The sequence below is a fragment of the Apteryx rowi genome, unplaced genomic scaffold (assembly GCF_003343035.1).
Source record: "Apteryx rowi isolate R43461 unplaced genomic scaffold, aptRow1 scaffold_100, whole genome shotgun sequence".
In the NCBI taxonomy this organism is placed as follows: Eukaryota; Metazoa; Chordata; class Aves; order Apterygiformes; family Apterygidae; genus Apteryx; species Apteryx rowi.
Window position 1 is genome coordinate 1953378 of NW_020447198.1, and position 27865 is coordinate 1981242.

Sequence of the window (27865 nt, forward strand, 5' to 3'; positions counted from 1 at the left end):
ACAAATTTATTTCCTGCAGATGTTGTAATAAATGAGGCAGGGGGTTGTAGGAAGAGAAGGGATGATCTCATGTCTAAGAGTTCACTGATGACCTAGAGAGCTGGATCCCTGCCCCTAGGATACTAGACAAGTAACTCAAACCAGACTTTTCTTCCTAGGTCTAACCATTTTTCTTAATTCTAGAGCAGTATCCTCAATTTAGTTCAGTGCCTCCTCTCAAAATGAGCATGGTAACTTGTTGGTAGTTGACTATTCACTTAAGAGACATGGTGTGTTTTCTGTTTTGTAACTTCTAGACTTCCTCTTCGTTATAACGATCGAAGTTTCCGTACTGGCTTCTTTTCTCGATCCCCTTTGAAGTTTGCATTACGTCTTCAATCCCTGAGATAGCCAGGCTTGTTTACCAAGGCTCTAGAATGTCCTATTTTGTTTAAGTAGGGCACAAGGTAACATAAACTGGAATGCAACAAATCAATTATATGATAYGTATATAAACATAATACCGCTTCCCTGATGTCTGCCTGTTTACACCTCTGCTGAATTTGGCTGATAGAATTTAAATTTAAAAAGTCTTTGTAATTATTATTACAGGACCATAAGCAATGGTATATTTGCGTGGTAGAGATTTAACTTCAAGTCTGAAAAGCTCCTTCCTTTCTCTAGTAAAGTTCACTTGTTCCTGTGCTCCAGGCAATGAGCTGCCTTAAATGAAAACTATGAACTGAAAGTATGTTAAAGTCTTTCTTCTGCAGACTTCCTTAGAGTTTTAAAAAATAAGCCACTGGAATTTCCAGCCTGAGGATATTGGTAAGTCTGACAGGTTCAAAGAAGAGAYACAGCATATTTTAATGATCACAGCTATATGGAATTTTTATGGATCCCATTGCACATGATCTCCCAAGAGTTTTTGGAAGTGACATAAATCGTCCTTCTGTAAGGCTTATCCTGCCCTTTAAAAATTGGGGATTAGCGGGAAAGATTTCCTTGAAGCCAGGACTTGCACGGTGCTTTTTTCATTTCTCTCTGAAGCTTCTGTTGGTGATTGTGGTCTAACTGAATCTTAGATCTGATCCTGGCCTGCAGTTTCTGCATTTTTAGAGATGCAGAAAAGCCTAATGCTTTTTTTGTTTATTTTACTTTGCTGGTTGAAAATGGTTTTGAAATTTAAGGCCCCTGATGGCCCCTGTCTTCAACAGAAATCTTCACGAAGTTTTTTCAAAAGCATGGTGGCCCATGGAGAACCTGTTTAAATACTGGAAGCTGATTTGCAGTTTGCCCATCAAAGCCTTTCATGGATCTCTGTAGATAACTGTGTTGGTGAGGGAGATTATATACAGCTTAAATTGCAGTTCTCTTTCCAGATTTACAGTGGGCACTGTTGCTTCTAGTTTGTAGCTAGGTGGGAAGTTGTCAGGTAAATTCTACTGTGCTGCTGCCGACGAGTAGATGCTGGAATTTGTTTTCTGCTACTTTCTTGGCTGCACTCAGATGCARCTTTGGGAATTTGCTGTTTGAGAAAAAGCTTTCCATGTGAAGGTAGTGTTAGAAGCTGTATTAAACTGGCTTAACAGACTTGCTGCAAAGGGTTGCAGCTGTCTGAGGCAAGTTGCTGACTGTCCCACTAGCGCTCTCTTCAACTGGCTTTGCAGTTCCAAAATTCAAGCGTCTTGGTGCGAGTGCRGGACACATGCTCGTACTACCCCCTGTGCAGAGAGGAAGATGCAAAGAGGAACTTGGTTTCTTCTATCCTGACCATGTGTGCACCTTAATATAGAACCAAAGTGTAGGAACCAAGAATTTGTCACTACAGTAAGAAGACTATTAACTAACCAATCATTTTGATTATCCTATTAAAATAATGTATGGAATTGTATACATTTGAAAGTATATAACTGATAAATATAATTGATTTATTATTTTGTTTATCTSTAGGGCTGAGAGAAACACTTGGATGACTGGAATTCGGGATATTTGGTTCATGCTCGTACACTAAAGTGAAGGAAATAAGCACAAGAATTTTCTCTGGTTCAGGCAAGTAGAAATCTATACCTTCATAGTTTATATTGAATCAATTTCTCTTTTAAAAAGATGAGTTTTGGGAACCTTATTAAAATGGGGCAGCTAATCTTTTTATTACAGACTATATTTTGAAAGGAACACAAGAATTTTAATTGCAATTCCTGTTCATTTCTTAGTGGTTAAAGGATCTGCCATTCTAAATTCTGCTTTGAAAAACTGGGAAGCCTCGTCAGTGTGGAGTTGAACTGGGCACTTGACAGCTGTCTTAAACAGATATTGAAACAAAGATGTCCTTCATAGATCCTTATCAACATATTGTGGTAAGTATGTTTGAATATTCTACGTATGCTGTCTTGTATAGCTTATTCTGTAAAAAGTTACCATAAATAAGCACAAAGTATTAGTGTTATCAGGAATTCCTTAATATAATTTTGAGTGTGGTTAGAGGAAATTTCTGAAGAAACTTATTTGAATGAAATTTGAAAGATATTTGGGTTAATTTTTCAGAAGCACGTAATGATTTTATGAGCGTAGGTGCCAATGCATAATTGGCATATGCCAATTGGCAATGCATAATACAGGCTCCTCCTAACTTACCATGATGAGCAGAATTTCAGGAGAGTATGATTTTAAAGGAATTGCCTGTTCAATGCGATTAGTCAAAGTGCTTGTATTTGATTATTTTATTGCATATAAATTTCTCACATACTGATTGTCAAACTGAACTGCCAGTGAAAACTTTTACCAACCATCTACGAAAATAACATTATGTATGTTAAACTTTTTCTCTTACGGTACAGTTTTTCTATAAAATTCTATTTAACAAGTAACTTTTTTCCATTTTCATCAGGATGAATAGAGGGAAGTTGTGAATTTTGGTAGATCCTGAACCAGTGTATATCAGTAATGTTGATTTTTAAAAGAAACTTCCAAATATTAGCCTGTAAATGCTGAATAAAGGTCAGTGAGATGAGCTGTGCAGCACATTGCTGCCAAAATCTCCTTGCTCCCTCCTTTCCACTTTCTTCCAGGCATGTGTTCTTGGTACATCCTTTGTACCAGCTCTGGAACTCACCTGATCTCCGAGTGAGCCAATTCACCTTCTTGAATTGGCAGAAAGCTAGACCAACAACAACAACAACAACAACAACAACAACAACAACAAAAGTTTTCTGCTGTCAGAGCTGGTGCAAGGACAGGGCAGAACCGTGTGGGCACAAGCTGTGAAAGGAGAGAAGGAGGGACAGGAGATGGAGGAGAAGGGAAACAGGAGCAGGACTGCCCTTTACGTGGTGGCAAGCCAGCGGATTGGCTCGGCTGCTTGTTGAACACTGAGTTTAGGCTGCAGTGTTCACTCGCATATCTTTGCTTGAGTGACTTGCCAAAGAAAACACTGAAATCTCAATTCCTATCTGAGCTGGAATCTTGAAACAAGTTGGGTGTGTTTGTATCAACTACTTTTCATAACAGAACCGGCATCTATCACGGCAGGAAAAGCAATTCATAGTCAAAGATATGTACCATCCATTTGTTGTAATGTTGAACTTTTACATTGCTAAAAATATAGTGTCCGCTTCCTTGAAATGATCTCTTATCAATTATGTGGTTTTCGCCCCACACAGTCACATCCTTTACATGAGTCGGCAGCTAACAGATGTAAAAGCTTGTGTTTTACACCATAGTCTTGTGAAAGCTGCTATAAGGACGTGTTTCAGGTCGATGGCTTTATTTAACACAGAGTTTTAAAACAATGTGCTAACTTGTTCCTTTTTGCATCAGTGCCCTCTCCTGGGTGGAATGTTCGATCCCATACCTGAAGGGAAGCGGTCTCTGAGGCACTCATTTATATTTCATCGAGTCATTCATATAAAAGTCCTGTTTTGGTACCAGTACAGATATCATAGAGGACAAAAGGCATTAGAAGCATATGTAGTTAAAATCCTCTGGCAGTGCTGAATTGTTGTTGAAGGGACATTGTTAATGTAAGAGCTGATACCAGAATTGCTTGAAAAATGAGATGCAAGTCTTTGAGGTTTTTTGATTTGAAGAYTGAAATTACAAGGAAAGTTTTACCAAAATTAAACTCAGAGTCAGCAGAATCCTATCAGTGCAAAAATGATGTGTTTTTTTTTTTTAAATGGCATGTGGCATTGAAAGACTCAATTAAAAGAATTCTGCATTTTCCAAAAGTCTTTCTGCTAACTATTATGTATTTTACAATCTCTCTATTTTTCTTTCTTCTCATTTTATGAAAAACTCAGAGGAATAAAAGAAGAAATTGATCAAATTACTGCAGGTACAGGCAAAACTGACTGTACAGAAAATGCTTTTAGACTCACTGAATAAAGAATTAAAGAAAATTATTATGTAATATCTCTTCAGTTACGTTGATATTGGGGATAAATATTAAAATAATGGGTAAAATCATTTCAAGATTAAAAAAAATCSAGGTGTATGCAAGAGTGTCTGTCTTAATACGTAATATACCGTTAGGAGAATGGACTTTATGAAAATCTGTTACTTAAGAAAACAGGCAAACGTTTTCACTTCTCCAGCCCTGTTGCCAGCTCAAATATCCTACTTAATGTCAAGGAAGTAAAAATAATAAATACTATTTACACAATCGATCTATACCAGAACTTCCTGATGTGTATAATAACATCTTGTGATTGAGTTACATTTAATGACTGTGCATTCTGGACTATGAAAAATATTGTACTTAACAGATGCAAATTTCTTGCTTTCTCAGTAGGCGCAGAAAGTACATAGACAAAACCTGATTGTGTTACAGCAAATTTTAGTGTTGTTCTGTTTCCCATTTGAGAAGCGGGGAATATAGTGGTATTTATGTACCTGGGAATGTAATGATACTTATGCCTTATGTAAATAGAGGAAATAAGATAATTAGGAAAATTTTACTGGGAGAAAATACGGTCAAAGGCGGAAGAGGAAGGAAGGAGGCAGGAGGAGGAGCTGGAAGGGATGGAGAGCTCTGGCGTGGGAGCAGGAGATACTGAACAGTGGCTGTTCTGAATATTCAGAAAATCTTGTGTGTAGCAGGGGCACGGTGAACCRTCAGAGAGAGGATACTACACGTAGAAGTTCTTATCGTTCAGAAAAAACATGTTCAGAGGTGGTATGGTACGGATTTTTCTCCTTCCTTCTCTAACTTTCTGGACAAAGAGGAAGCAAAGTGGAAGAAAATATTTAAAGGCAGGTCACTTTTGAAGATAGGATTTAGGCTTTTAAATTAATGATGAGCTTCTGCATTTTTTAACCTGGCTCAGGTTTTTAAAGGTATGTAGATGTTGCTCCACTCAGTGTTGCAACACTTGCGTGATTTATATACCAACTTCCATTTTTCAGAAGTAACTAAGGAGTTGGCAATGTACAGATTTTTATCAAGATTGAAGGTGAACATAAATCATTTTGGAAAACACAGCTTAGTCATCTAAATTAGTACGGGCTGGATTCATAAAAGTATTTAGAGTCGGTACATTTCTTATGGTATTTTCAGGGGGGTATCTAAGTTCTATGGGAGTTAGTTTCTCTGCAAACTGACAAACAAATGTTTCTGAAAGTCCTGCTAGCTGTTAATGTGGATATTTAAGCTTCTTAGTACCCTTAGAAATTGGATCCTAAGTGCAAAATAGCCTTATTTCTAGGTTGCTAATAGTCACTTCTTCATATGAACAAAGTTTATAGAAGAAAGCCAGGTAATGGTAATTTTTTTCCTTTTTGGCCTTCAGAACCACTATGGTCCTGTCTTTAGCATAACACAGAGCTGAAGACTGAAAGCAGTAGTATCAGTAGGCAGTTTTACAGGCAGGACTCTGGGGCACCAAAATTACCCAGGAGTGCCACAGAGCAGCTGAGAACTAAATCCAGCGCTCCCATGTCCCATACTTGTAACTTATTTATAGCCCCATCCTCTGCTCTGTTGCTAAACGTTCAGTGCTCTCTGATTTGTGGTCTTGGTGAGGACGGACTCTCTGTCCTAACAGCTAAGAATAAGGGGAGGGGTGGCGTGTTTGTACTTTGGGCTGTCTCTTTTAATTATAAGGTTGCATATGACAAAGCAGCTACATCAGTCTGTTGYGAAGGACGTCTGGGGCCGAGGCCGCACTGTGAAAGCAACGCTTCGGCAGTCCGACGTGCGTGCGAAGGCCGTACGCGCTGACAGAGCAGCTTTGAGCACTCCCAAGAAGCCAACCAAAAACAAGGGACTGAGATGGAAGTTGTTTTCTGGAGAATCTCAGCCCGTAAAAAGTCTTGAAACAATGTAAATGACAGAGCTGGAATACTTTTAGGTAGCTGTGTGACAGGTAACGCAGGCAGAAGTTTGTTCAGGGAGAAGTCCTACTTTTTCCCATTCATCCGTTTACTCTGGGAAGCAGTGAGGCAAAAGATAATGGGTGTCTCAAAAGTACTGAGATGTCCTCACGTCAGCACAAGCCGGGCTATTAAGTAGGTGTTGCTTCTTAACGCTTTTCCTATTTACATATCTAGACCCTTTCTGTTCAGTTTGATACTTTTGACCAGAGTTAACAGCTCCACTTGGGAGAATCGGTTGGAGTCCGAATTGCGCTTTTACTGCAGTCGGTAAGCCGCTTGCTGTGGCGCGATGACTTCGGTGTGCCACTTGCATGCTAATAGTTTGCCTTGCCGCAGTTTTCCTTCTGCCTGCTTGCTTGTCTTTGGAACAGACAGCTCCTCCTACAGCTTCCAGGGGAGCAATTAGAGCTGGATGTTATTGCTGAGCAGACTGTCATGAACTGAACCTCCCTCCAGCGGTCCTCGCAACGCGTGGGCGACTGCAGCCTGGGGAAAGAGGCGGCAATTCGGTGTCTGGGTCAGGCAGTGCCTGCAGTGAAGTCATACCCTTAATATCGCTGTGGGCATTTTTCTCCTTGGTGTTTGCCGCCGTGGTGTGGCTGTGCCCTTTGCAAACCTCTAGACTTCAGACTTGTGGAGGAGTTTCTGCTGGTATCAGCTGTGTTATTTTTCAGTGCTTCCTGACTCAACTGTTACTTAGTTATTCACAAGCCAGCTTTGCTACCATAAGATGATTAATTTGGGCTTTTGGGGGGGAAAAATCGTATAAGAAACATATTTATAAGAAATATTATAAGAAATTTAGAAAAGAGATTAAAGGAATTGTCATTTGTTGCCAGTTTGTATTGGAGAGGGATCCAGTTTGGTTGCGGTCTCTGTGTGTGAGCGGGATATAGGTATAAAATGGTGAGACGTGGCTGAGACAACCATGGTTCTTCTGAAATAGTTGTGAGAACCTGTTGAAGGCCCTTACAGAATCTAGCTGTTGAATCAGTAAATAAAGGCACATGCCCCTGCTGAAAGCTAAAGCGCATATGAATTGAAGGGTTTCACTGGCTCTTCTGTTTCTATTTTTAAAAAAGGGGTAGAAAGAGGGGAGTATCCAGAGGAAAAGACAGCAAGAAAGCAGCAGGCACAGCCTGAATAAGCGGGTGCTATGACCACGATACTGTGTATCATTTGTAAATAAACGTCAGAATTTCCAGGTTCCAGCACTTTCYCTTTTCCTTCTAACTGGAATAGCTTGTAAGATCCTTAATACTTGGTTCATTGTTTTGGTCCTGATAATTTACTGATATGCAGTGTTTATTTTAACATATTTCACAAAGTTAATGGATGAAAAAAGATAAAATGGGGGTCATTATTTCAGTTTTACAAGTTGAAACCTGAGGTACAGGTGCATTACGGTATATCGGAGGTGACTTACCTATAGGAGATCCCATAGGAGGTATGTTTTTGATACAAGGGCTTGAGTGGTAAGAGCCGAGCAGCGTGGAGGAACGCACTGATGCTGTCTGTGGGGTCGAGCTCAGGTGTGAGGCAATCTCCTCCCTGAGCCCCAGTTTCCATCGCAGGAGAGCGAGTCGGCTCCCTCCAGGCTGGGCCGGTGGGCGAACCCACGCCTAGGCCGCGTGGGCAGTCAGACAGCTTGGGTAGAGTTAAGATTGGCGTTAAGATAACAGTTTGCATGTAAGCACTGTGAGGCAAGAGCCTGAGACCTGTTCCTGGCTCTAACGTGTAACACTTAACGATTTACCCATTAGCTCTGTGCTGGCTCCCTGTAGACGGTGTGTGCTGTCTGCCTTGTCCCATGCCGTGGTGATGCTCCTAATGGTATTCAGTTGGATAGTCAAACTTATGGACTATGTACRCAAAGTAAAAATAAACCTGAGTCACCGGACTCCTCTTCATTAAGTTTTTTACTTTGTTTCTTATTTTTACATCTCTTTCTACTTCCTGTTTCATACAGGACTGTGGTGTTCTGGCTGCCCTCAGAAAGCCTGCTCCTGCTGCGTTCCTGGTTTTGCAGGGAGCAGGAAGCACCGGAAACTGCAAAAAAAGCTCAGCTCGTGGGTGTTTTTACAGCTTGCTTTTCACCTTTCCTCCATTGTCTTAGGGACGCCTACACTTTGAATATTGATGTGTGCTAAAAATGACCTGGGGAGTCCCTGCATTACTAATGATTCCCTTGCATCTGCAATATGCGTGTATCTGTTCCAGAACATATACTTAGATATAATTGTACCCTTTTTTTATTGGAGGAAGGTAATTACAAACACCAGCGCATTGTAAAATAGCCTTTTTTTTTCCCCCCATACCGAGTTGTCACTGCCTGACTAAATGCCTTAAAGCAAGTTCTGCAGAGAGGAGGAGTGTTATTCACTGAGATTAGAAAAAAATAAAAGCATGTTATGAAGAACCTGTTAAGTAGGTGTGGCTGCAGGAAAATCAAGCAACCTTAATACAAGGTCTGACCTTGCAGTAAAGCTACAGGGTGCAGTTGYGCTTTAAGATGCTCTATCCAGTATGCATTTCACTTACGTTTTGAATGGGGGATCTCTCTTTTTCAGTTTTTGGACAAAATGAAACCTATTTTGATGCTTTTTGGTTCTGGAGCTTAATCACCTCTAACTCTCTGACTTCCAGGTGGAGCACCAGTATTCCCACATATTCACTGTGACTGTAAAGAAAGCCACAAATGTCACAAAAGGAGCGATTGGCGATATGCGTGAGTATTTTTTTTTTCTGGTTTCACATCTTTCATCTCTCTTCTAGGAGACTGTTTCCTTAGGYGGGGGAGATGACACAATAAGCTTGTCATGCATTCAAAGATTGTGGGTTTCTTTTCCTTTCTTGTTAAACCTAAGGCAATGCACTTATTTCATTGCTCACTCACTTTAGCTCATAAAGCAGATTTGCCGCTCCTTCTTTCCATTGATCCAAAAAAGATGAATGAGTGAGTTGTACATAATTTGCCTACAAGCAAGCAACACCTGTGTTTAGTTTTTGGCTTAGTCGGAAATGCTGTTCTGAGTATAGTGAAACTGGCAATTGCTGTATCTTCAAAAGGCTGTGGTTTGGTGGGAACACTTAAAGAAAGAAACCCAAAGCTCTGCTGAGTCAACGCTCTAAAAAGAAAGAAAGAAAGAGGGGGRAAAAAAAAGACAGATAAGCAGATCTCATGATGGAGAGCTATATGAGACACTACTACTTCTCCTTTCTGTTACACTTCTGAGTCTCCAGATGTGGCTGCGCAACAGGAAACCACTAGGAAGAATGACCTGTGAAAACTCTTGTCTGCTCTTACGAGGGGAAGAGGGAGAAAATAATATGTTGGCTTAAACTGTTTTTTTGTGTTTTTTTTTAATCTTGCTTCTGTGATTACAGCTGTGGTGGTGTTATCAGTTCCTCTCTCCCTTTCCCTGGCACTTCGTGCAGAGCATTGCATTGCCTGATACTGCAGGTTGAGGCTGGGAGGATGAGTGTGGTGCCTTGTTCCTCCTTTTCAGGGAGTTTTGATCAGGCTTGTTTGATATACACTTGTTTCTTTCCCGGCACATTCCTGGAAACTGCTTTCAGGTCAAAATACAGCAACTGCTCTAACATGTAGCTTTGCCACAGCAGGTTAACAGTTCTTTTATGTTTGGTGTCCAGTACTGATATTAAACATGGGGGTAGGTGGGAGTGGCAGTGAGGAGGGGAACATAGCAGAGCCCCTAGTATGGGGGGAGCCTGGCAGAAAGGGAGAAGGAATTGGGAGTCCAGTTAATACCTAGGGTGGGGAGCACGCCGAGAAGGTGCACTGGGGCATGGCCTCTGAGAGGGTGTTTATACAAGAGGTGTGCTCCCTTGGAGCGCAAAGGCCCCTGGCATGAGAGAGTGTGGAAAGGGAAGAAAGGAGTGTGAAAAAGAAGGTAGGAGGAATGGGGGCTCCATGATGTTAAAGGGACTAAGAACATGGAAGGGGTGAAGAAGAAAGCCAAGAGCCCATGGTAATTTTTTTTTCTTTTTGGCCTTCAGAACCAGTATGGTCCTGTAATTCCAATTAATAGCTATCAAAAAAATTGGTGTTTTTCCAGCAAAACTCTTTCCGTGAAAACTTACTGAATTATCAAAACTGAAAAGTTATTCCAGAATGACTTCTTTTTGATAAAACCTGCCAGARTTATGCTCAAGGGCCGTTAAAAACTGCCTGGGTTCCTGCTAGCTTGTCAAAGGCAGCTGCGAATGCTCCATAGCTGAAGCACCAACACTCTGGGGCATCTCGGAAAGGGCTTCCAAATTCCTGGGGCTTGTGCTTGAGTGCCTGCGGTCCTGGCAAATACTCCAAAGTGAAAACATTTTAAATGAAGGAAAATATTTGTCTCCTGTGTATTTATGAAGCTCAGTGTATTGGAGCCTGGAAGCTATTTGATCAAATTGGTAAATAATATTAAACGCCTGAGAAAGATGCATGAAGTTGTGAGCAGCGCAGGGCCATTAGTTAGTCATTCTGGTCAGTATTTTTTTCATTTGATTTCTTGAAACCTCAACTTATTGAAGGAATGTGCCAGCTTTTACACTGGATTTCTCTTCTCAGGCATAGAATTCACTGCCAGGGAGAGGGGCTGGGATATTTAATGTGAGATGCCCTGGTCTGGGCTGGGACCTGAGTGCTACTGTCTGTGACGTGGGAGAGCAGCAAACTGTTGACTGTTCTTGTAGGGGTTTCTCCTAATCTCCTCTGTCAGAGTTGCTCCACTTTGTGCAGTTAATGAACTGTTCTGTGGGCCAGAGGTAACTTTACATTGAGGTGGTGATGGAGATTGTGGAGCATGTGAGATTTTGATTCATCTTTTGTTTCTGTTCTTTTTTCCATGTCCTAGGTGAATGCCCGAGGTGCTAAAAGTCTCCCACTAGAAATTTTCAATTCATTTCAATTTCCTTGTATATTCACTGCCCAGACTGTAACCTGGAACTCTCTCTCCCTTTTGGAAAGGCCTTACTTGATGAGATGGGGATTTATACCTCTAGGGGATGTCAAATGCTGGTTTCTGAAGAGATTCTTGTCCTCCGGCTCAGGGCATGGGTGGGCAGCAGCTTTTGCTCACTAGAAGCACCAGTGTATGCACACAATGTGTTGCAGCCGCTTTATTTGTTTGCCATTCTTTCCCATGATCGATAACTTTCTAGAAAATATGTGAAGGATCTGACTAGATCTAAGTTCATTCAATGTATGGAAATGCTTATATTTGTGCTGCATGTGTAATACTTCTGCGGTCTGCCTCTGCTCAAGGAGCTGTAAATGAGAGGTCTGGTGAACAGTCTTTAACTCTGTTCATGGTTGGGGATGGAGGGCCTTACTTCTCATCCCTGACAGAAAGCGTGTCATAGTTATCCACACTGCTGTCTCCTCAAGCCTCGGTTGGGGAACTATATAGTATTTTAAGTAATTTTTCAACACTTCTTGTGTTCTTCATTAGTGAAGAACAAAAATGGTTGTGTCACCCCTAAAACTAGGTGATAGATGCACGCTACATTATAACAGCCACAGGCTCCATTTTCTTGTGTGAACAGGTCATGCACAACACTGCTGATTCAAGAGATATTCTTAGTTTCTTGGCTGATCTGGATGCCCGGAACAACAGGGAAAGTTGGAGCTAGGATAGCTTCCAGCCCTCTACTTTTATTTTGCTTGGCTGAGATTTCCCGTTGTCTCTGTAAGCTCTAAAATCTCTGTAGAGTGATCTGACTAAGACTAGCAAACAAATCTGAATCTGGGTCATAACAGAATCTGAGTCTCTAAGCTACAGTGGCTGTTTTGTTTCTCACTGATAAAGCATGTCAAAATAAACAAAGAATGACAAAAATCACATCATATGGATTTTCCATGCCAATATTTTTCATATGTGCCTGAAGGAAGTTGGTACATTTACACCACTTTGGCTTTCTGTTTGGGGGGGAGAGGAGGGATATGTGAGAGTTACTGTAAAAAGGCATGACCCATGCTGTTAAAAAGTTTTGAGAGCCTCTACTCAAAGGCAGACTAACGCTTTCTCAGAAGTTCATTCAAGTCCTTTATTTCAGAAGTCGGTTCATTTTCTGTTGCCTTCATGTAAGAGTATGTCCTTTACTGATTTCACTTGCTTTAATGTCATCACTTCTTTTTCAAGGCGTCTTTCACACTCTAGATGTTGTCCTAACAACATGCAATCAGTGCAGTTCTATCTTTACAAAAACTTTAAATTATGTTTAAGTGACTGCTGCTGTGATAGCTGTAATGAACTTTTCTGCTTAAGTTGCTCTACAGGCTGGAAGACTTATGAGAAGAGCAGCTTCAGCCTGTAGAGTATCTCAACATCTGCATGTTTTTGGAGAGGGTTTGATTATCTTCATTCCTTAGCTTTCTGCTGGCCACAGGGTCAACAGAACTTGCAAAATCATTTCTCTGACCAGGGTTTTTGGAAAAGACCTCAACTCTAGTCCAGCAAAATCTTATGTAGTAAGTGTTGAGTTCTCAGTCTGCTTCAGGTACTAAAGCATACTTTCCTTACTTCCATGAAAATAGAGGGAGTTACAGGAAAGAGGAAAAAAAAATCCAAATCTGCAGAGTGTTGAAAGAGAGAGCTTGCAAACTTTGGTTCTTTTTCAACTGGATCTTTCCCTTCTGGGTTTTCAAGGGGCTTGGTGGAGAATTGGACCAAATGAAGCATTGGAAAATTTGTCCTACATTTCTAAAGATCTGTTTTTTTCCTTTAAGCATAGTGGCTTCCAAAACAATATGTAGCATCTACAAAGGAAACTAGTTGTACGACTCTGTTCTTAGTGATCCATAATCTTCCTTAATCCTGTTTTGGATTCATTAGCAGCTTTTATTTGCTTTATCTGCTTTTCATGTTACAGTAATATACAGGTTAACTCTAGGCATCTTATGGAAAAGAGTCCTTTTTTAAATAATCAGAGAAGTTTAAAGTTTGGGTAGCTCATGGCACTAGAACTCCAGCTTGTATCCCAGTTTCTATCCGTCCAGTTGGAATTAAGGATGCATTTCCACTGTGGTGATGCTGCTCAGATAAACAAGTTAGTTAAAGTATTGGGAGCAGTCCAGTCAACAGAGCTTAACCCTGCTTGCAGAACTTGCCAGCATGAAGACTGAAAGCAGCTGATGATGGTTATAGCCCATGCGGCTGCAACCAGCAATAATTTCCCCTGGAGGCTAGAGATGTTCCTGCACTGGGGCAGGGTCGCTGACATGTTCCCTGCCTATCCCAAAGGAAAGGAGGAGCCATGGTGTTGCACAGGGCGAGCGTGTGCCTTGCCCTGCCTGCAGCGCGAGTCCAGGCCCTGACTGCCGGACGTGGCTCAGCAACATTCAGGGGCAAGAGAGGAGATGACTTTCAGTGCAATGTCACAGTTGCCCTTTCTGTCTCCATAGGCTTTTACCTTGGCGTTGTCTTCACTTCTGGCCGTAGCTCTGACTGTCCAAGCTAGCTCATTTAAAGCCACAGTAGTTGAGTGCAGTTCAGGCATAGATGCACAGTGCTTTAAACGCGAGCTAGCTGAAAGGGAAGGAATTAGAGATTGCCTGCTTGTAGTGGAGTAGAGACACAACAGCTTGTGTTACAGCAGCTCATTTGGGACTAATCCAGATTGGGTAAGCCTCTCATCCTGACTTAGCTACAGTATACATGATTTAACTGTTGACGTGTCAGATAACTCTTCCTACAAGGCCATGAAGCAGGACCTGATTTTTGCCCAGGAGTTGCAAGAACAAACTAAACGCTTCCCCCTGCCAAYCTAACAACCTGGAAAAAGTAGGTCAGAGTTGGCCAATCTTCCTACAAGCTGCGTATCCAGATCTGCACGTGGCCAGGAGCCGTAAGATGCACTAGATCCCTAACAGAGCAAATGAGAAGGGGAGCGCTACAAGTAGTTCGCAGGGAGGAGATAGCGGTTTTTCCATTTGGACCTATGCTGCACCTATCTGTGTTAGGGTGGCCTGGATGGGCTGCCGAGTCCCRTGGTGACCAAGCTCTGTGGGCTTCAGCAATACATCTTGACTTACCTCTTGCCAACAGTCCCTGTACCAGCTCTGCTGTTGGTTGCGTTCTGCAGTTCTACCACGCTCCACAGCCAACCATAGGAGCTCAATGTGGCTCCCGAGCCATGGGCTAGTAGTATGCTATTGCCTAACTTCAGAAATGAACAGTACTAGTCACAACTGCTCATGAAATTTCTCCTGCAAATCTCAGTCTAACCTTGAGGTAAATGTAGGCCTGATTATAATTTCCTTAACACATTGCAATGTTTTCGCCATGTTGTAGGGTTAGCCATAAACAGCGCTGGGATGTGAAGGTCATGTTGAACACACTCATGTGTTCCACAGTGAAAAATGTTGCATTTTCCGGTTGCAAAAATATATTTTTGATGTAAACAGATTCTGTCTCTGAACACTTGGCATCTCATTATGGAGACAAGGACTATTTTGGTAGAATGTCAGTAAAAACTAGAGTTTTCATCTTAGGGGAAGGCTGTCCTGTGTCTCCTTTACATTGTAATAACATCAAAGCAATCATACTGGGTTAGACCAAGGATTCATTTCACCTGATATTCTGTAGAGCCTCCTCATCTTCCCYTCCTGGCCCTCACCAAGCTGGCCATTTATGACACGAGGAGAAGAAAGCTTGATGGTGACTGTGGAACTGTTTCTGTTCCTGTGTCCTCTCTCATCTCCAGGCATAATTTCACTGGGGACTCCTTGGATGCCTTCAGGAGTGGTGGACRCTGCTGTTTCTCCATTTTTAACCTTTCATCTTCGATCTTCCTCCTTTTATTCTGTTTTTCCTATAATCATTTAATTTCTTCCTGCTTTCTTTTCTCTTCCCTCCTATCCCTCTTCCCAGTGAGGTCTTTGAGGTTTTGTTAGGGTTGGACTAATGCCTGAAACTAAGGGAATATCAAGAAGAACATGTGATACTTTCCCCTGATCTTCTCTGAGCACTCAGCTGTTTTCAGCAGAGGGCCTTCCTGAGCTGGATCTGGTTCTGATGTAATTAATAGCCCTCATTGAGTTTCTCTTGCATAAACTTTACTGTTTTCCTTGAATCCATGTAAGTCTTCTCATCCACAGCTCCTTTGAGGAATTCTGCAGGATACTATCTGGTCTGTGAAGAGGCACYTTTTATTTGTAAGACCCAGTTTCAAAACAAGTGTAACTTGAAGCACCTCCTAGTTACTCTGCTGCATTTTCATGATGTTGCCTTTCTCTAATATATCAGTCCTTATCGAAGAAAAGTTTGTTTGTTTTTTTTACTAATAAGTATGCCAATTTATATATTTCTGACTGATGAATGCATTCTAAAAGGGAGAAGAACGTTCATCGTTCCTCATCCTCCTCAGTACAGAAAGGGTTACGTTTGTAAAGCCTGTCACTAAAAACAATGCTCTGTCACAGTGTCCTGCAAACAGTATTAAGTATAGGACAGTTCAAATACAGGAGACGGCTGCTTGCTCTATGCCAGACTGTGCCATGCTTCTTCGGCCTGATCAACGCGCGTGCATGATCCCTTTCCCTTTATGGAGCTGTTAAGGTTGGTGCGCGTACGCTGTTCTGACTAAGTGCTTCACCATCCAGTCTTAGTACTCCAGATGAAATGCCTCCAGTAACTGCACTGAGCAGCAAGGTTAGGGCAGAAACAATTCATAGGTGTCGCTCTAAGCTTCCTGTAACTGCTTGCGGTAGCACGGATGACGGTTTTCCTAAGACATGATGTTTATGTAAGCAACTTGAGCCTATGCTGAGCTACGATTCTTCCTAGTTAGGACAGCTCCAGGTTTTTGAAACACGTTCCTGACAATCGTTTGAATTAAAAAGTCAGAGCAAGAGCCTGTTCTCCCTAAGGCCTTGAGGCTGCACTTCAGCAATATAGTAAATCCAGCCTCAGGGCTCCTGGTAGGGGATCAAAACCTCTAGAGCCCCATGATACCAGACGCAGGTCCAGTGTAAACTTGTTCTGCGGATTCAGAGTTGTTTAGAACATGTTGACAGGTTAAATTTGTATTAGTAGACCTTATGCCAGACTAGAAATAATCTACACTCCATCAGCCAACATAAATCTGGAATAAAATTCATATTGTGGGTTTTGTGTAATTTACCAGGAATGTGATGATATGGCTAAACATATTCTAGATGAGATTATCACRGGACAGATCTGGCATTATCATGGAACCACAGTCATAGCTCAAGTGGGCAGCCATACCATCTATTCCTCCCTCTCCTGTTAGTGTCTTTGCTGGCAGAGTGAAGTGTTTCACAAGTTGAACACTGAAAGCTCTAAGAAGTCGCCACTTCAATTAAAAAAAAAAAAAAAGGGGGGGGGGGAAAACAAAAACCCAAACTTGGATTCTGACACACTGCTAGAAAACCAGATTTTTCTCTGAACTCTTGCAACCTAATGTTTTAGTAGCTTTTCACTGCTCTTTCTCTGCAAATGAAACAAGTTGGACAGATATTCTAGAAAAGCGTATTTCTTTTCATCTTGAGACTTTTACAAATTTGGCTTGAACCTACTGAAGGGTTTCAGCTGACTTTTTTTTTTTTTCAGGACTGGATCAGCATAACTCCTACCAGTATCCCACCTGCCAGTAAACTAGGTGGCAATATTGTGTTCAGCTGATTCCTTCACAAGTAATGCTGGAGATGAAAAGCGCTGTAATGCACTAGTAATCTCTGGTGAATGCATTACTCAGTGATGGGATTTCTCATAGCAAAGCCTTGTTGCTTCAGGAGCTGCCTTACCTCACTCGTAGTCACCTTCCACCCAGGAAATCTAGCACTGCATCCTTCCCTTTGCAAAATCTCTTCTCGAAATGCCCTGGGATTCCTTATATGCTTAAAAGAGGCAGTCAGAAACCTGTCACTTCCTCCCTGTGGCCCATTACTGGTAATCTCTCTCTGATCTCCCAGATATTTCAGGCTTCCTGCGACCTTCTGTCTTCTCAAGACTCTTTAGCCTGGCATCCACGTTACCACTAGCCTATGAATGCGTCTGTTTAAAGACATAAAAATACCCGTCCCAAACTAATGGGAGGCATGGATTTAAATGTATTAGTTAAAGTGCACTAGTACCTATTGTGAGCACTTGTTCAGAATTAAATTCAACTAATTTTAATTCACTTCTGAGGTGGTCTACATAGAGATTTAATTTAACTTGGCCAATATGCTTTACAAGTTAATTGTTTTAGTTGTCTGTGTATCAGGAACCCTACAAAATTGGCCAGTTTTGAAACTGAACTAGCTGGAGCAGGCTTAGTTGAAATCTGTTTTATAAATGGGGATGCAGGTCACCACAACTAGCTTGAGTACAGGGGACTAATCCACTGTCCCCTTAGAAAATGGGAATTCAGAACAAATTCAGAACTTCAGATGAAAAGTTAGGCCCTGCTGCCTTTCAGAGTCTCCTGTTAGCTCTTCCAGTGCTTTCAGTATCGCAAGGAGGGCTTGGATTATGCAGCCGCGTTATTCTTCAGCGTAGGCATTTCCCAACAGGGTCACGAGACGCTTGTGTGTGCTGCGCCCCGACACGGCCCGTTCGGCTGCCTTGCGTTCCTGGGCTCCACCTCCTCCAGGGGGAGAGCAGCTTTTTGCTTCCCGAAATCACACCTCCAGCCTCCGCGGTAAAGGCGTCCATACCCGTTTGTTGCCTGTGACTTTACAGGGAAGGGAGGGTGCCCCAACCCGGCGGCTTMCCCCGAGCACCAGGCAGTCTGATCGGACTGGTTACTACCCACTCCAGCCGGTCGCCCAGCCAGCTAGCGCTGCTGGCTGCTGGATAGGGGAACTTAGGGCTCTGCTTGTTTTCTTTTCCTCCTCACCCCTTGGAGGCTGAAATAATTAGGAAATCTACGGTGCCTACGTCCTCCTGAACACAGGAGTCGCAGCTCTGTTAGGGCCTTGGGTTAGCCTGTCCCTTCACCAGTTTGCCGCAGAGCAAGGCTGAGCCCAATCTGATGATACAAATATTTGTCAATTTGTTGTTATTTGGGAATTACTGATATTTGGCAGTTACTGATAAATACTGTTTTTAGTTCCCATTTCCCCTTTTTTAAAAAAGGAAAATCACATTCAAGTGGGAAAAGACACGATTTCAAAATACACTGCATCTTCTTCCAGATCTTCTCACGACCACAGTAGAGATATATATCAAATCACATTTCCGTGGCATTGCAAAGCATATTGTGCAATGAGCCCACAAAGTTTGCTATTTGAATAAAAATTCATTATTTTTAAGCACACGTCCATCAAAACTATGCTTCAAGCCTAGGCGGAGATTCGCTGTAGCTTGCACCCTGCTGGTCTGCTGTGATCTGTACTGGTTACTTTTCGAAGGGAGTGCCCTCCTATGTCCCGCTTGGGGTTTCTTTAGGGAAACAGTAGCTTTAGTAACTTCTGTAAACTTCCGAGGAGCCCTGCAGCCGCCCAGCAGCGAGCGTGTGCTGTGTAGGCACGGCCTGCGCAAGTTCCCTTYCCCAGCGGGAAGCACTTGTTCAAGACGGACCCCTGGCGTCTTTTGTTTTTTCTAAGGTGGCAGCTTCCTTCCCCGCGCAGGAGGGTGAGTTAATTCAGCAGTTCCCACTATGAGCGTGGCCTCGTTCAAGTGGCGGAGCTGCACGTACCTTCCCCCCGTTAGCGCTGAAGTCAAAGCGGTGAAGCAGCGTACGGCAGAGCAGAGAATCACCCTTGGCGTTCTCAGTGTCGCGCAAGAAACGAACAGTCGTGAAGTGGGGAGGCATCTCCAATGGTATGTTGGTGTGGGAAGGCAACAGAAATGTGTGTTAATTCATTTCTAGCTTCCGAACTCCCAAACTTTGCCATCTGTGTTTAAAGGAGAATGAGATGTAATTAAGATTTGTTAGAGCTCCTGTGATAATCAAGTTGAACTGCAGTACCGGAAGCAGGGCAACACTATATCTTCTTGGTGGAAAGTAGGCCAAGATGTTCATTTGGGACTACTCTGATTTTATTAAGAAGTCTGCACTTAATGGTGGAGGATGTTAGTTAACAAAAAGGCAAAAAACTCTAATGAACCAAAGTAACTTCTGTAAGAAAATTCTGCGATATACTTGCTGGAATATTTCTGTAATGCCCTAGACATGATTTTTGGAGACCTGGGTCCAGCTTTACTTTTTATAATGGTGATGCATATGTTAACTGAAAAATTATATATTTTTATTTAATATTCAAGTGTTTATGAATGCTCATGTGAAAAAAAAAAAAGAAATTCTTATGATATTAAATTATTTTGTAACAGAGTGGATTTTGGAACAGTTCAGGAACTTTGTGTTTCTTTCAGTTTCCGATGGTCAAATTAGATAAATTTTAGTGTATGGTAGGGGTTGTTTTAACCTTGATATTTTAGATATGAATGGGTTTTCTGTAGTTTCTAGGTGTCTGTTACTTTGCTGGAATAATTGAAATTGGAATGACTGAAATATATCTAGTTAATTGTATTAATATGGAGGCCTGGTTACAGTTCATCCCACCAAATRGGTAACCTAAAATAAAAGTGCTTTTACTCATCATAGGAAATTTTCCAGTTTCTTTAATAGACAGTTTGCTTTACGCATTACTCATTTTTAATGTGAAGATGATTGATCCTAATTACTGTCCATTGTGTGTATAACTTTGTGATTCATAATGTAATTCATAATRTAATTTAGAGATAGGTTTCTATGGGAATTATGTGCCAGGAGATAAAGCAAATGAGGAAGACTCATTGAATCCTTACTTCCTACCTCCCAGCCATTTGTTAAGCCGGCGTGTTTAAAAATAACAGTTTAGATGCTGACTCTATTTTTGATATTGGATATCTGTTTTTTGAATAAAGGTACTCTGCAAATTAGCTAGCAAAAACATACAGCAATAAATGCACCCATGCAAAAAGACATACTGCAACTATATTATCTGCATATGGCAACTTCAATGTTCTGAAATACGTTGGGTGAATACTTTTGTGTTACTTGCCAGGTTGCTGGTAGCGAGTTTTTGAGTCCCATCCCCAACCAATAGCAGGGAGTAAGATTCTGATTAATGAAGTATAGCTTATAGCAATATTTTATTCAGAGTATACAGTCTTCCCGTATTCTTCCTCTTCATCTGAAGAAGGAAGTTTTAAAAGAATAGGTTAGCATTTTCTTAATTAAAAATAGYGCAAAATAAACTTTCAAACATGAAAGGGCAGAGGATTAACTCTGCCTGAGGTTAAGAAAGATAATGAAGGCAGGGAGCGAGGGGTAGGCTTGACAAGACTGAGCTACTAAAATATTTTTCTTATTTAGCGTAGTGACTGACTTGAAGCTTAGTTGTCCCCTGCCTCGGGTTTGGTTTCTGTTTCCACAGCCTGATAGAGAAGTTAGTAATGGGATGCGTATGCCAGCGTACTGCGGTGTGGTTTTTGCCCACTTCAGGCTTGTGAACGCTCAGAGGAAGCCGTTAGAGGAAAATGAGTTACAGAGTTTTCACTCATTAGAGTTTTGGAACTCCTAGTCAGAGCTGGTCACAGCATCAAGTTAAAAACTGATTGCAGAGGGAGGCAGTGGAGTTTTGCCCAGAACGCTGCTTCGTATCAGTGTTTTGGTTAAAAACCAAGCTTTTGTGGGTGAGTTCAGGCTCTTGGTGCTGCAAGTCTGCAGTGGTCATTGCCAAAGCACTGCTCGATGTCCTGACTTTCCAGATGAGATCCTGGCACTACTGATTTCAGTAGATGTTTTGCAGTTCAGTTTTAAGGGGCATCGATTTCCTTCCCACTGACACAATTTTGCATAATAGTTCAAGGGAGCTAAAGCATTCAGTAAAAGCTGACAGTTAATTACATCAGTCAGTGAAAAAGTGGTGCAGAAAACACCTGAGGACTGATCCCCCGTTCCCCTGACTGCAGATAAGAGACAAGGTAAGATTTAAATTCTTAGGAGCTAAAAGCTTTCCACACTGTTCTCCAACTTTAAATAGCTATTTGTTAGTTATACAGTTAGCACTGTGACCTACCAAGTCCTCGCAATTAGAAAGACACGCACGCATGGAGCACTGTATAAAACTCCCTAAGAAGTTCTTTGCAGGATTGTAACAGTCCAAGAAAATTCTGACACAGGCAAATCTGTTAATTGCAGAACAGGTGGGACATTTTTAAAAGTGTATTTACATAGGAAATTTTAATTTAATCAGCCTGAGTCTGTGAGAAGATCTGTTTACTGCCATTTAGGTTTCACTTGCTAAAGGAATTTTCAATTCACAGCATGAGACTTGCATATTATTCTGCATCTCCAGAGGTATTTGAAAAACTTTCTGTATAAGTTCAGTTTTTCACATGTTTGGAGGTAGAGTCAGAAGGAGAGTTAAGTCTGGTTAATGTTCTCCATTAGAACTGGCAGGAGACCAACTGTTTCGGTTCATAAATATTTTTGAAGTTTTGAATTTTGTTTCCATTCTACCCTGGAACACAAACAAAATCTCCTGAATGATTTTTAAAAATTTGTTTTTGTTTTTTTTTTTCCCCCCCCAAAGAAGACAGATTCCCATTTGAAAGTATTGYGATTTTTGTTTTGCTCTTTTCCTCTCCTCCTGGCTGGAGCCGTGTGGTTCTGAGCCTTGACAATCTCTCTGATAACATTTTGTTGCAATCAGAGTCTCTAAAAACATTTGGCTCTGAGAAAAAAGTATCTTTGCACTTAAACTATGTACAAGGAGGAATGTTCTGACCTGCTTCACCCATTAATGGGTTCACTCTCGTTCACACAGAGATCTCTGAGAGAAGTGTTCTTGTTTAGGTGAGTATTGCACTTGCTTGAAAATGTTTCACGAAAGCGGAGGACAACCTTTGAAAAGAAGATCCTGGGAAGATGTGCGTTAATTTTACCCCAGCAGAGCAAATGGCTTTTAATGATGACCAAAACCATGGAAATAACTTCCTGTGCGGTCCTGTGAAAACATCTGAGCGGTGTTGCGGAGGACTCCATAAAGGGCTACATCAGCCCAGGCCTTTGGCTATAATCGTAGCCTCTTACCTACTGCTTTCTCAGTTTGGCTGAATTTCTTCTATTTTTGTATATGTGACATCCTCTCTTTTGGAGTTGATAGAAGAAAATTCCTATTTCCACAGTGCTCTTTGTCTTCTCAAAAAATGAACTTAAATGTAAAAACATGATAAAAATCTCTTCAGGAAATGTAATGTAGCACTGTGGAAGGTTCATGACGACTGATATTTCTCATTTAGGAATGAAATATCATCACACTGGTGATGCTTAAGCCTCAAAGATCTGTTTGATTTGTCAGAAAAAATTACTTGCTTTAACTGATTGGAAAAGTAGGATTGGTAGGGCTGCCAACAAAGCATCTTTGCTTTCAGGAATGAATAGCTATTATTAAACATAGGTCAGGTGAGGTTTTTATCGAGGTGTATTTTTCTGCCACTGATAATTCAACTTAGATATTGTTGGCCTCTGTTAGTATATTTTCAATTAGTCTTCTGCACGGTCATTACTCGGATATGGTATGTAAATAAAATCTTGATCTGTGGTGACTTCCGGAGAGCTCCAAAGATTGTAATGGCTTCAGTTTTGAAAAGCTCTCCTTAAGCTGTTTTTAGGAGTACATAAGTGTCCTGAGTTGTTTCCTCTGTGATTGCCAAAGCAGCAAAGGTGAAAGAGGATGCAAAAGGATATACCAAGCTGCTTGCTTTCATTTCTAACTGAAGACTGTTTTCGTGCTAAACTTACTGCTCTGACACAAGCCAAACTCATTAAAGGATAGAAAGAGAAGGTATAAGAGCTTTTGAAAATAAGTACCACTGCCAGGTAGAAATGTACTTATTTCCAATAAACTAAAATCATTCTCAGTACCATTCTGTTTGTGCAAGACTTTTTCTTCCCCTCTTTAAAATCAAAAGCGTAACTTCTGTTTCTTTTGGGGAGACTGTTAATGTCATTATATCATTTATGTCATTATATTCCTATAATTTATATCATTAAATTTACATATATTTTTCTGTCATAGACCATGAGATGATTTGTGGTTTTGCATAACTGTTTTGCTTATTACAACCCAAACTTGAGTTTAATCTAACTTTTGCATCTGTTTTGCTCTGTACAGTTGACACTCCAGATCCCTATGTGGAGCTGTTCATCCCATCAGCCCCTGACTGCAGGAAGAGAACTAAACATTTCAATAATGACGTGAATCCTGTGTGGAACGAGACCTTTGAGTTCATTTTGGACCCCAACCAAGAAAATGTCCTGGAGGTAAATCATCTGACTGAGGTGTATCTGTAAAATGGAAGTTGAACAATGTCCGGAAGGTTAGAGTAACAGTATCTTGTATGTGTACAGCATCTGTTGTCTCAAGATTTCAAAGATTTTTTTGAAAAACATTAAAGGCTATACTTTGCCTTTAGGCATGGTACTAAGCAAGAGCGTAAGTGTATGGATTGTATTATCCAAGGAGTAGCCTTGATAGTCTTTGTAAGATAGGCTGCTGAATCATCTCTCAGACTGCCCCTGAGGGCTAGTAGCTTACTATTCTTCACATCAGCTGCAAATTATTGTCTCCCTGCTTCCTTCGCTGATTCAACTATTATGGACAGTGAATAGCTGGGGGTAAAGTCAAGTCTCTGCCCATTCCCTGCTCCTCCCTGAGGAGACAGAAACCAGAAGCATGGCTCTTTCTCCTCTCTGCCTGAAGCCAAGGTCTGAGTTGCCCACCTAGTGATGTTTTGGGAACCTTTACTCCATGTGCAGGCTTGTTGACTAAGCCGCCATCTAATCTGAGTGCATTAAGCCTTTCCGGACTGTGTACAAAAGGTGAGCATAACTATTTTGTATGTGGACATGGTAGGCATTTAAGGTTATCTATGGTGCTTTGTTAGCTTGGTGGTTCTTAGAGGATGGCCCTAAAACAGAGTCCTCTTACTCTGGTTTAGACGTGTTCAACCTAAATTAATAGACCAACTGGCACAGAGACTAAAGCTTATGAAGCCTTTATTTGAGCTAGTAACCATAATTTCTTGGAGCTAAACTGTTCAAGGTCTAAAATTGGCTGGTGCTTCCTACAATGTTCCCTGTGTCCCTGGAGAGGCAGGCATGTTCTACCGTTCAGGGAGACAGAATCACACGATCAGCTCACTGGAACACGAAGAGCCCATGGTATGTGTCCTCTACAGGAGGCAACAATACTGGGGAGGTCCTGACAACTTCATTACAGCTTTGCAGAAAGGAGATTAGCTGAAATAACTTCCTCCAGCTGGTCAGGTGCACCAGTCACCTGAGTTGACTCTCACCAAATGTTTTGGTCATGGATATGCAAACTGACACCATGAAGCCTGAGAAAAGTTTGGAATCTCTAACTTCAATTATTTTTTCTAATAACAAGTCAAGCGAGTAGATATCAGGAATTAGAGGAATGAAGTAATTCTGTTTTCTTTATGAGAAGCATTTGTGGAAATGGAGAGGAAGAAGAAAAAAAGAACTTGGGTTCATCAACCTGCCTCTGTTGCAATATGGGAAATAAAAATTGTTATATTTCTACCTGATGAAACTATGTAATCCTTTTTGGAGCCTTTGACTGCAGATGAGCAAATAGTAGAACACAATATGATGCGTAAACAGTTTTTAATAGCTTCAGGTGTCACAATCAGTAATAAAACTTTCAAGTTTAGTTTAAACTTCTACTATAATTTCAGCTAAAATAACTGTCTGCGTTTGTAATCAAATGAGTGTCTTAATTGTTTTTTTAACCTCTGTAGATTCTAACGTAAATCCTGGGGCAGAGCGCTTCTTGTGCCTCCTTGTAGGAGCTCTTGCGCTTTTTAGTTTCATCATTTGCGAATCAAATACAAAGTTTGGGATAGTACTTCTTGTTTTTGTGCTTGCATCATACATGCAGGGGTTAAAACTGCCTCAGCAAAAAGGACTCAGCAAAAATCTGTAATATAATTTATCCTACCAGTTACATGCTGAAGGAGCAAACAAGTGAAAATGGTATGACAAAGGGGAAAATGGAAAATGTAACTCTGCATGTGAGTTACACTTGGATCTTTTTTAAAGTTCAGCGTCTTTCTCTTGGTTTTAACCGATAAATTAGTGAGGTGTAATCAAATCCTCATCTCCATCTTGATTAAGATTTTGTCTTGGAATTTCTTTAGGCTTTTTTCTCATTACATTTTAAAACACATTTATGAGGTGAAATAAGTTACGAGCTCTGAAATGGGATCACAAAARGTTTCCTAATAGGCTTTGTGCCCTCCAGGACACTGGATTTTGGGAGATAAGAAAACAATGCTTCTTTCAGAATCAGGATCAAGGAGAATCCGTTGAATAAAGAACCTGACAGATTTCAGGGAGCCTGCACAGTAATTACAGAGACTCTGTGTGTCAGTTGTCTCTGCCTTGGTTCCTGCTGGTTGTCATTCTGATGCTGTTACAGCTGTTGTGGATGTTGGAAGTTCTGTAGGAGCTGCTGCTGGCTAAAAGTTTGGTGTGGTCTGTAGTAGCTCCCATGGTCCTCAAAAGGTGAGAGGAATGGAAAACTAGCAAATAGCTAGTAAGAGTTAAAATATAGTCACTTGGTTACACTGACATTTTATAAAGATTGGGTCAGATTCTGCTTGTAGTTACACTTAGGCAGCTTCCCTGGTAACGTGTTAATTTGCTGAGTGTAAAATTTGGCTCAAGAATTTTAAAAGGATAAATTACTAAATCGTGAATGCAATGGCTAATGGCTTATCTTCTGCCTTCTTTAGAATCAGATACTGCCTCTTGTACTCCGTATCTTTATGCATTCTCATGGGAAGAAGTTGGGACAGTGGCAAGCCATTCGTTCCTTACCATTATAAGATCTCAGATATTTTTGACCATGGTGTGGCCCGAGTCATTCACTTCCTTCCATGGTAATAATGTGCCTAACTCATTTCCCACTATGGTGAGAATCACCCAGTTGCTAAAACATCTCCTGTACATCAGCTAGCATTTTATGAGGTGTTTCTCATTTTTTAGCGTGGTTTTGTACAGTCATTAGAAAGCATAGTATTTTATGAGCTGGCCCTCCATTGATTTCCAGCATAGTATGGCTACGGCATATTGCTGAATTTATGTAAGTCTCCATTTCCTGTAACAGAACATAACAGCAATCATTGTAAGTAGAGTTTGGAAATGTTTCCTTTTTGTTGTTGTTGTTTTAATCAAAATCTTTAACTTGATCCCAAGCACAGCCTTCACTTTGAAGAAATCCCCTGAAGAACTTTTTGCTCTGGCATTGATTTTATAAGAGAGCCCTCAAAGATTACAGCAATTAGCATAAAGTTCTGTAAGAAAACAATTAAATAATGAGTTCTAGCCTAACATACAGTTCATCTTTCAAAGGATTGCTTGTGGCACAGGATGAGGAGGATTCTTTATAAATGAGGAGAGATTGAACCCAGRCACAGCAACTAGTCATTCAAGTGATTGTGTCTTTATTCCATTTGTTTTATGCAAAAGATATGGTCCAAGCCGCAAACAAGTGATACTTTAGAAGATACAGCTCAACAAAGTGGAAAAAAAAATCATAAGCCAAATCAGTTTGAAGAGCTCACTTAATAGAAACCATGTAAATGGTAATTTGAAATTCTTTTTGAACATCTTACTTGAGAACTTGGAAAGCTAGTACTGACAAAAAAGACTGCTAGATGTAGACCCACATGGATTAGAGCAAAAGCACTGAATGGTGCTCTTTAATATCCACATAAGTGTTTGGATTTTGAAAAGGTATATGCTCTGACATGGAGGATATGAGAAGAGACTTGATCTGGTTGAATACAGAGAAAAGCTTTGTGTAATTTGGAATGCTGTACATTTTGCCAAATCATTACCATGACATTCTTGGTTTGTAGATATAAGGCTAGGGCATACAGATTCTGTTTCCATCTTTACTGAAAAGTGAACATCACATTTAAAACTTTTATTAGTTTCTCCATGGATAAATTTTATTAACTGGAAATTTGAAAAAAAAATTGTATCTGCTTAGAAAGGTGGTGAGATTTTATGACGGCAAGGTGCCCAGATGAAAAATACTTTGTAAGCGGTACTTTCGTACTTGTGCAATGGAATGCCTTGGAAATGCCACATACACTATACGTGAGCTTTTCCTATTTTTAAAAAATATCACTCCTGGCTGGTGTTGGGTGTTGACTGGGTTGGGTTAGTCATATTCTTTTCTACATCCTTTTTTTTTTTTTTTTATTTCAGGCATAGGCTGTATGGAATTAAAAACGTAGTTGTCAAAGTAGAATTGAATGCCTGTGTATCTTTTCTAGGTCACTTTGATGGATGCCAACTATGTTATGGATGAGACTCTTGGTACATCCACATTTCCTATATCCTCCCTGAAGCTGGGAGAGAAGAAGGAGGTCCAGTTAACTTTCAACAGTGTGAGTTGCAATATTGTGTAGCTTCACCTTTTTGGCTGCAGCATTGAACAGGACGGAAAGTTCTTAAAACAGCGCCTGAA

At 40.9% G+C, this 27865-nt stretch overlaps 1 protein-coding gene across 1 annotated transcript in view; it reads left to right on the forward strand.

The window, feature by feature from the left end:
* The first annotated feature begins 2206 nt into the window (after positions 1 to 2206).
* PLA2G4A (phospholipase A2 group IVA) overlaps positions 2207 to 27865 on the forward strand; it is a 62789-nt gene continuing 37130 nt past the window's right edge. The window contains exons 1-4 of the mRNA XM_026062842.1: positions 2207 to 2339; positions 9001 to 9082; positions 23477 to 23625; positions 27672 to 27785. Of these exons, the coding sequence (XP_025918627.1) occupies positions 2307 to 2339; positions 9001 to 9082; positions 23477 to 23625; positions 27672 to 27785 (378 nt within the window). The 5' untranslated portion in view covers positions 2207 to 2306. The remainder of the gene's footprint in view (positions 2340 to 9000; positions 9083 to 23476; positions 23626 to 27671; positions 27786 to 27865) is intronic.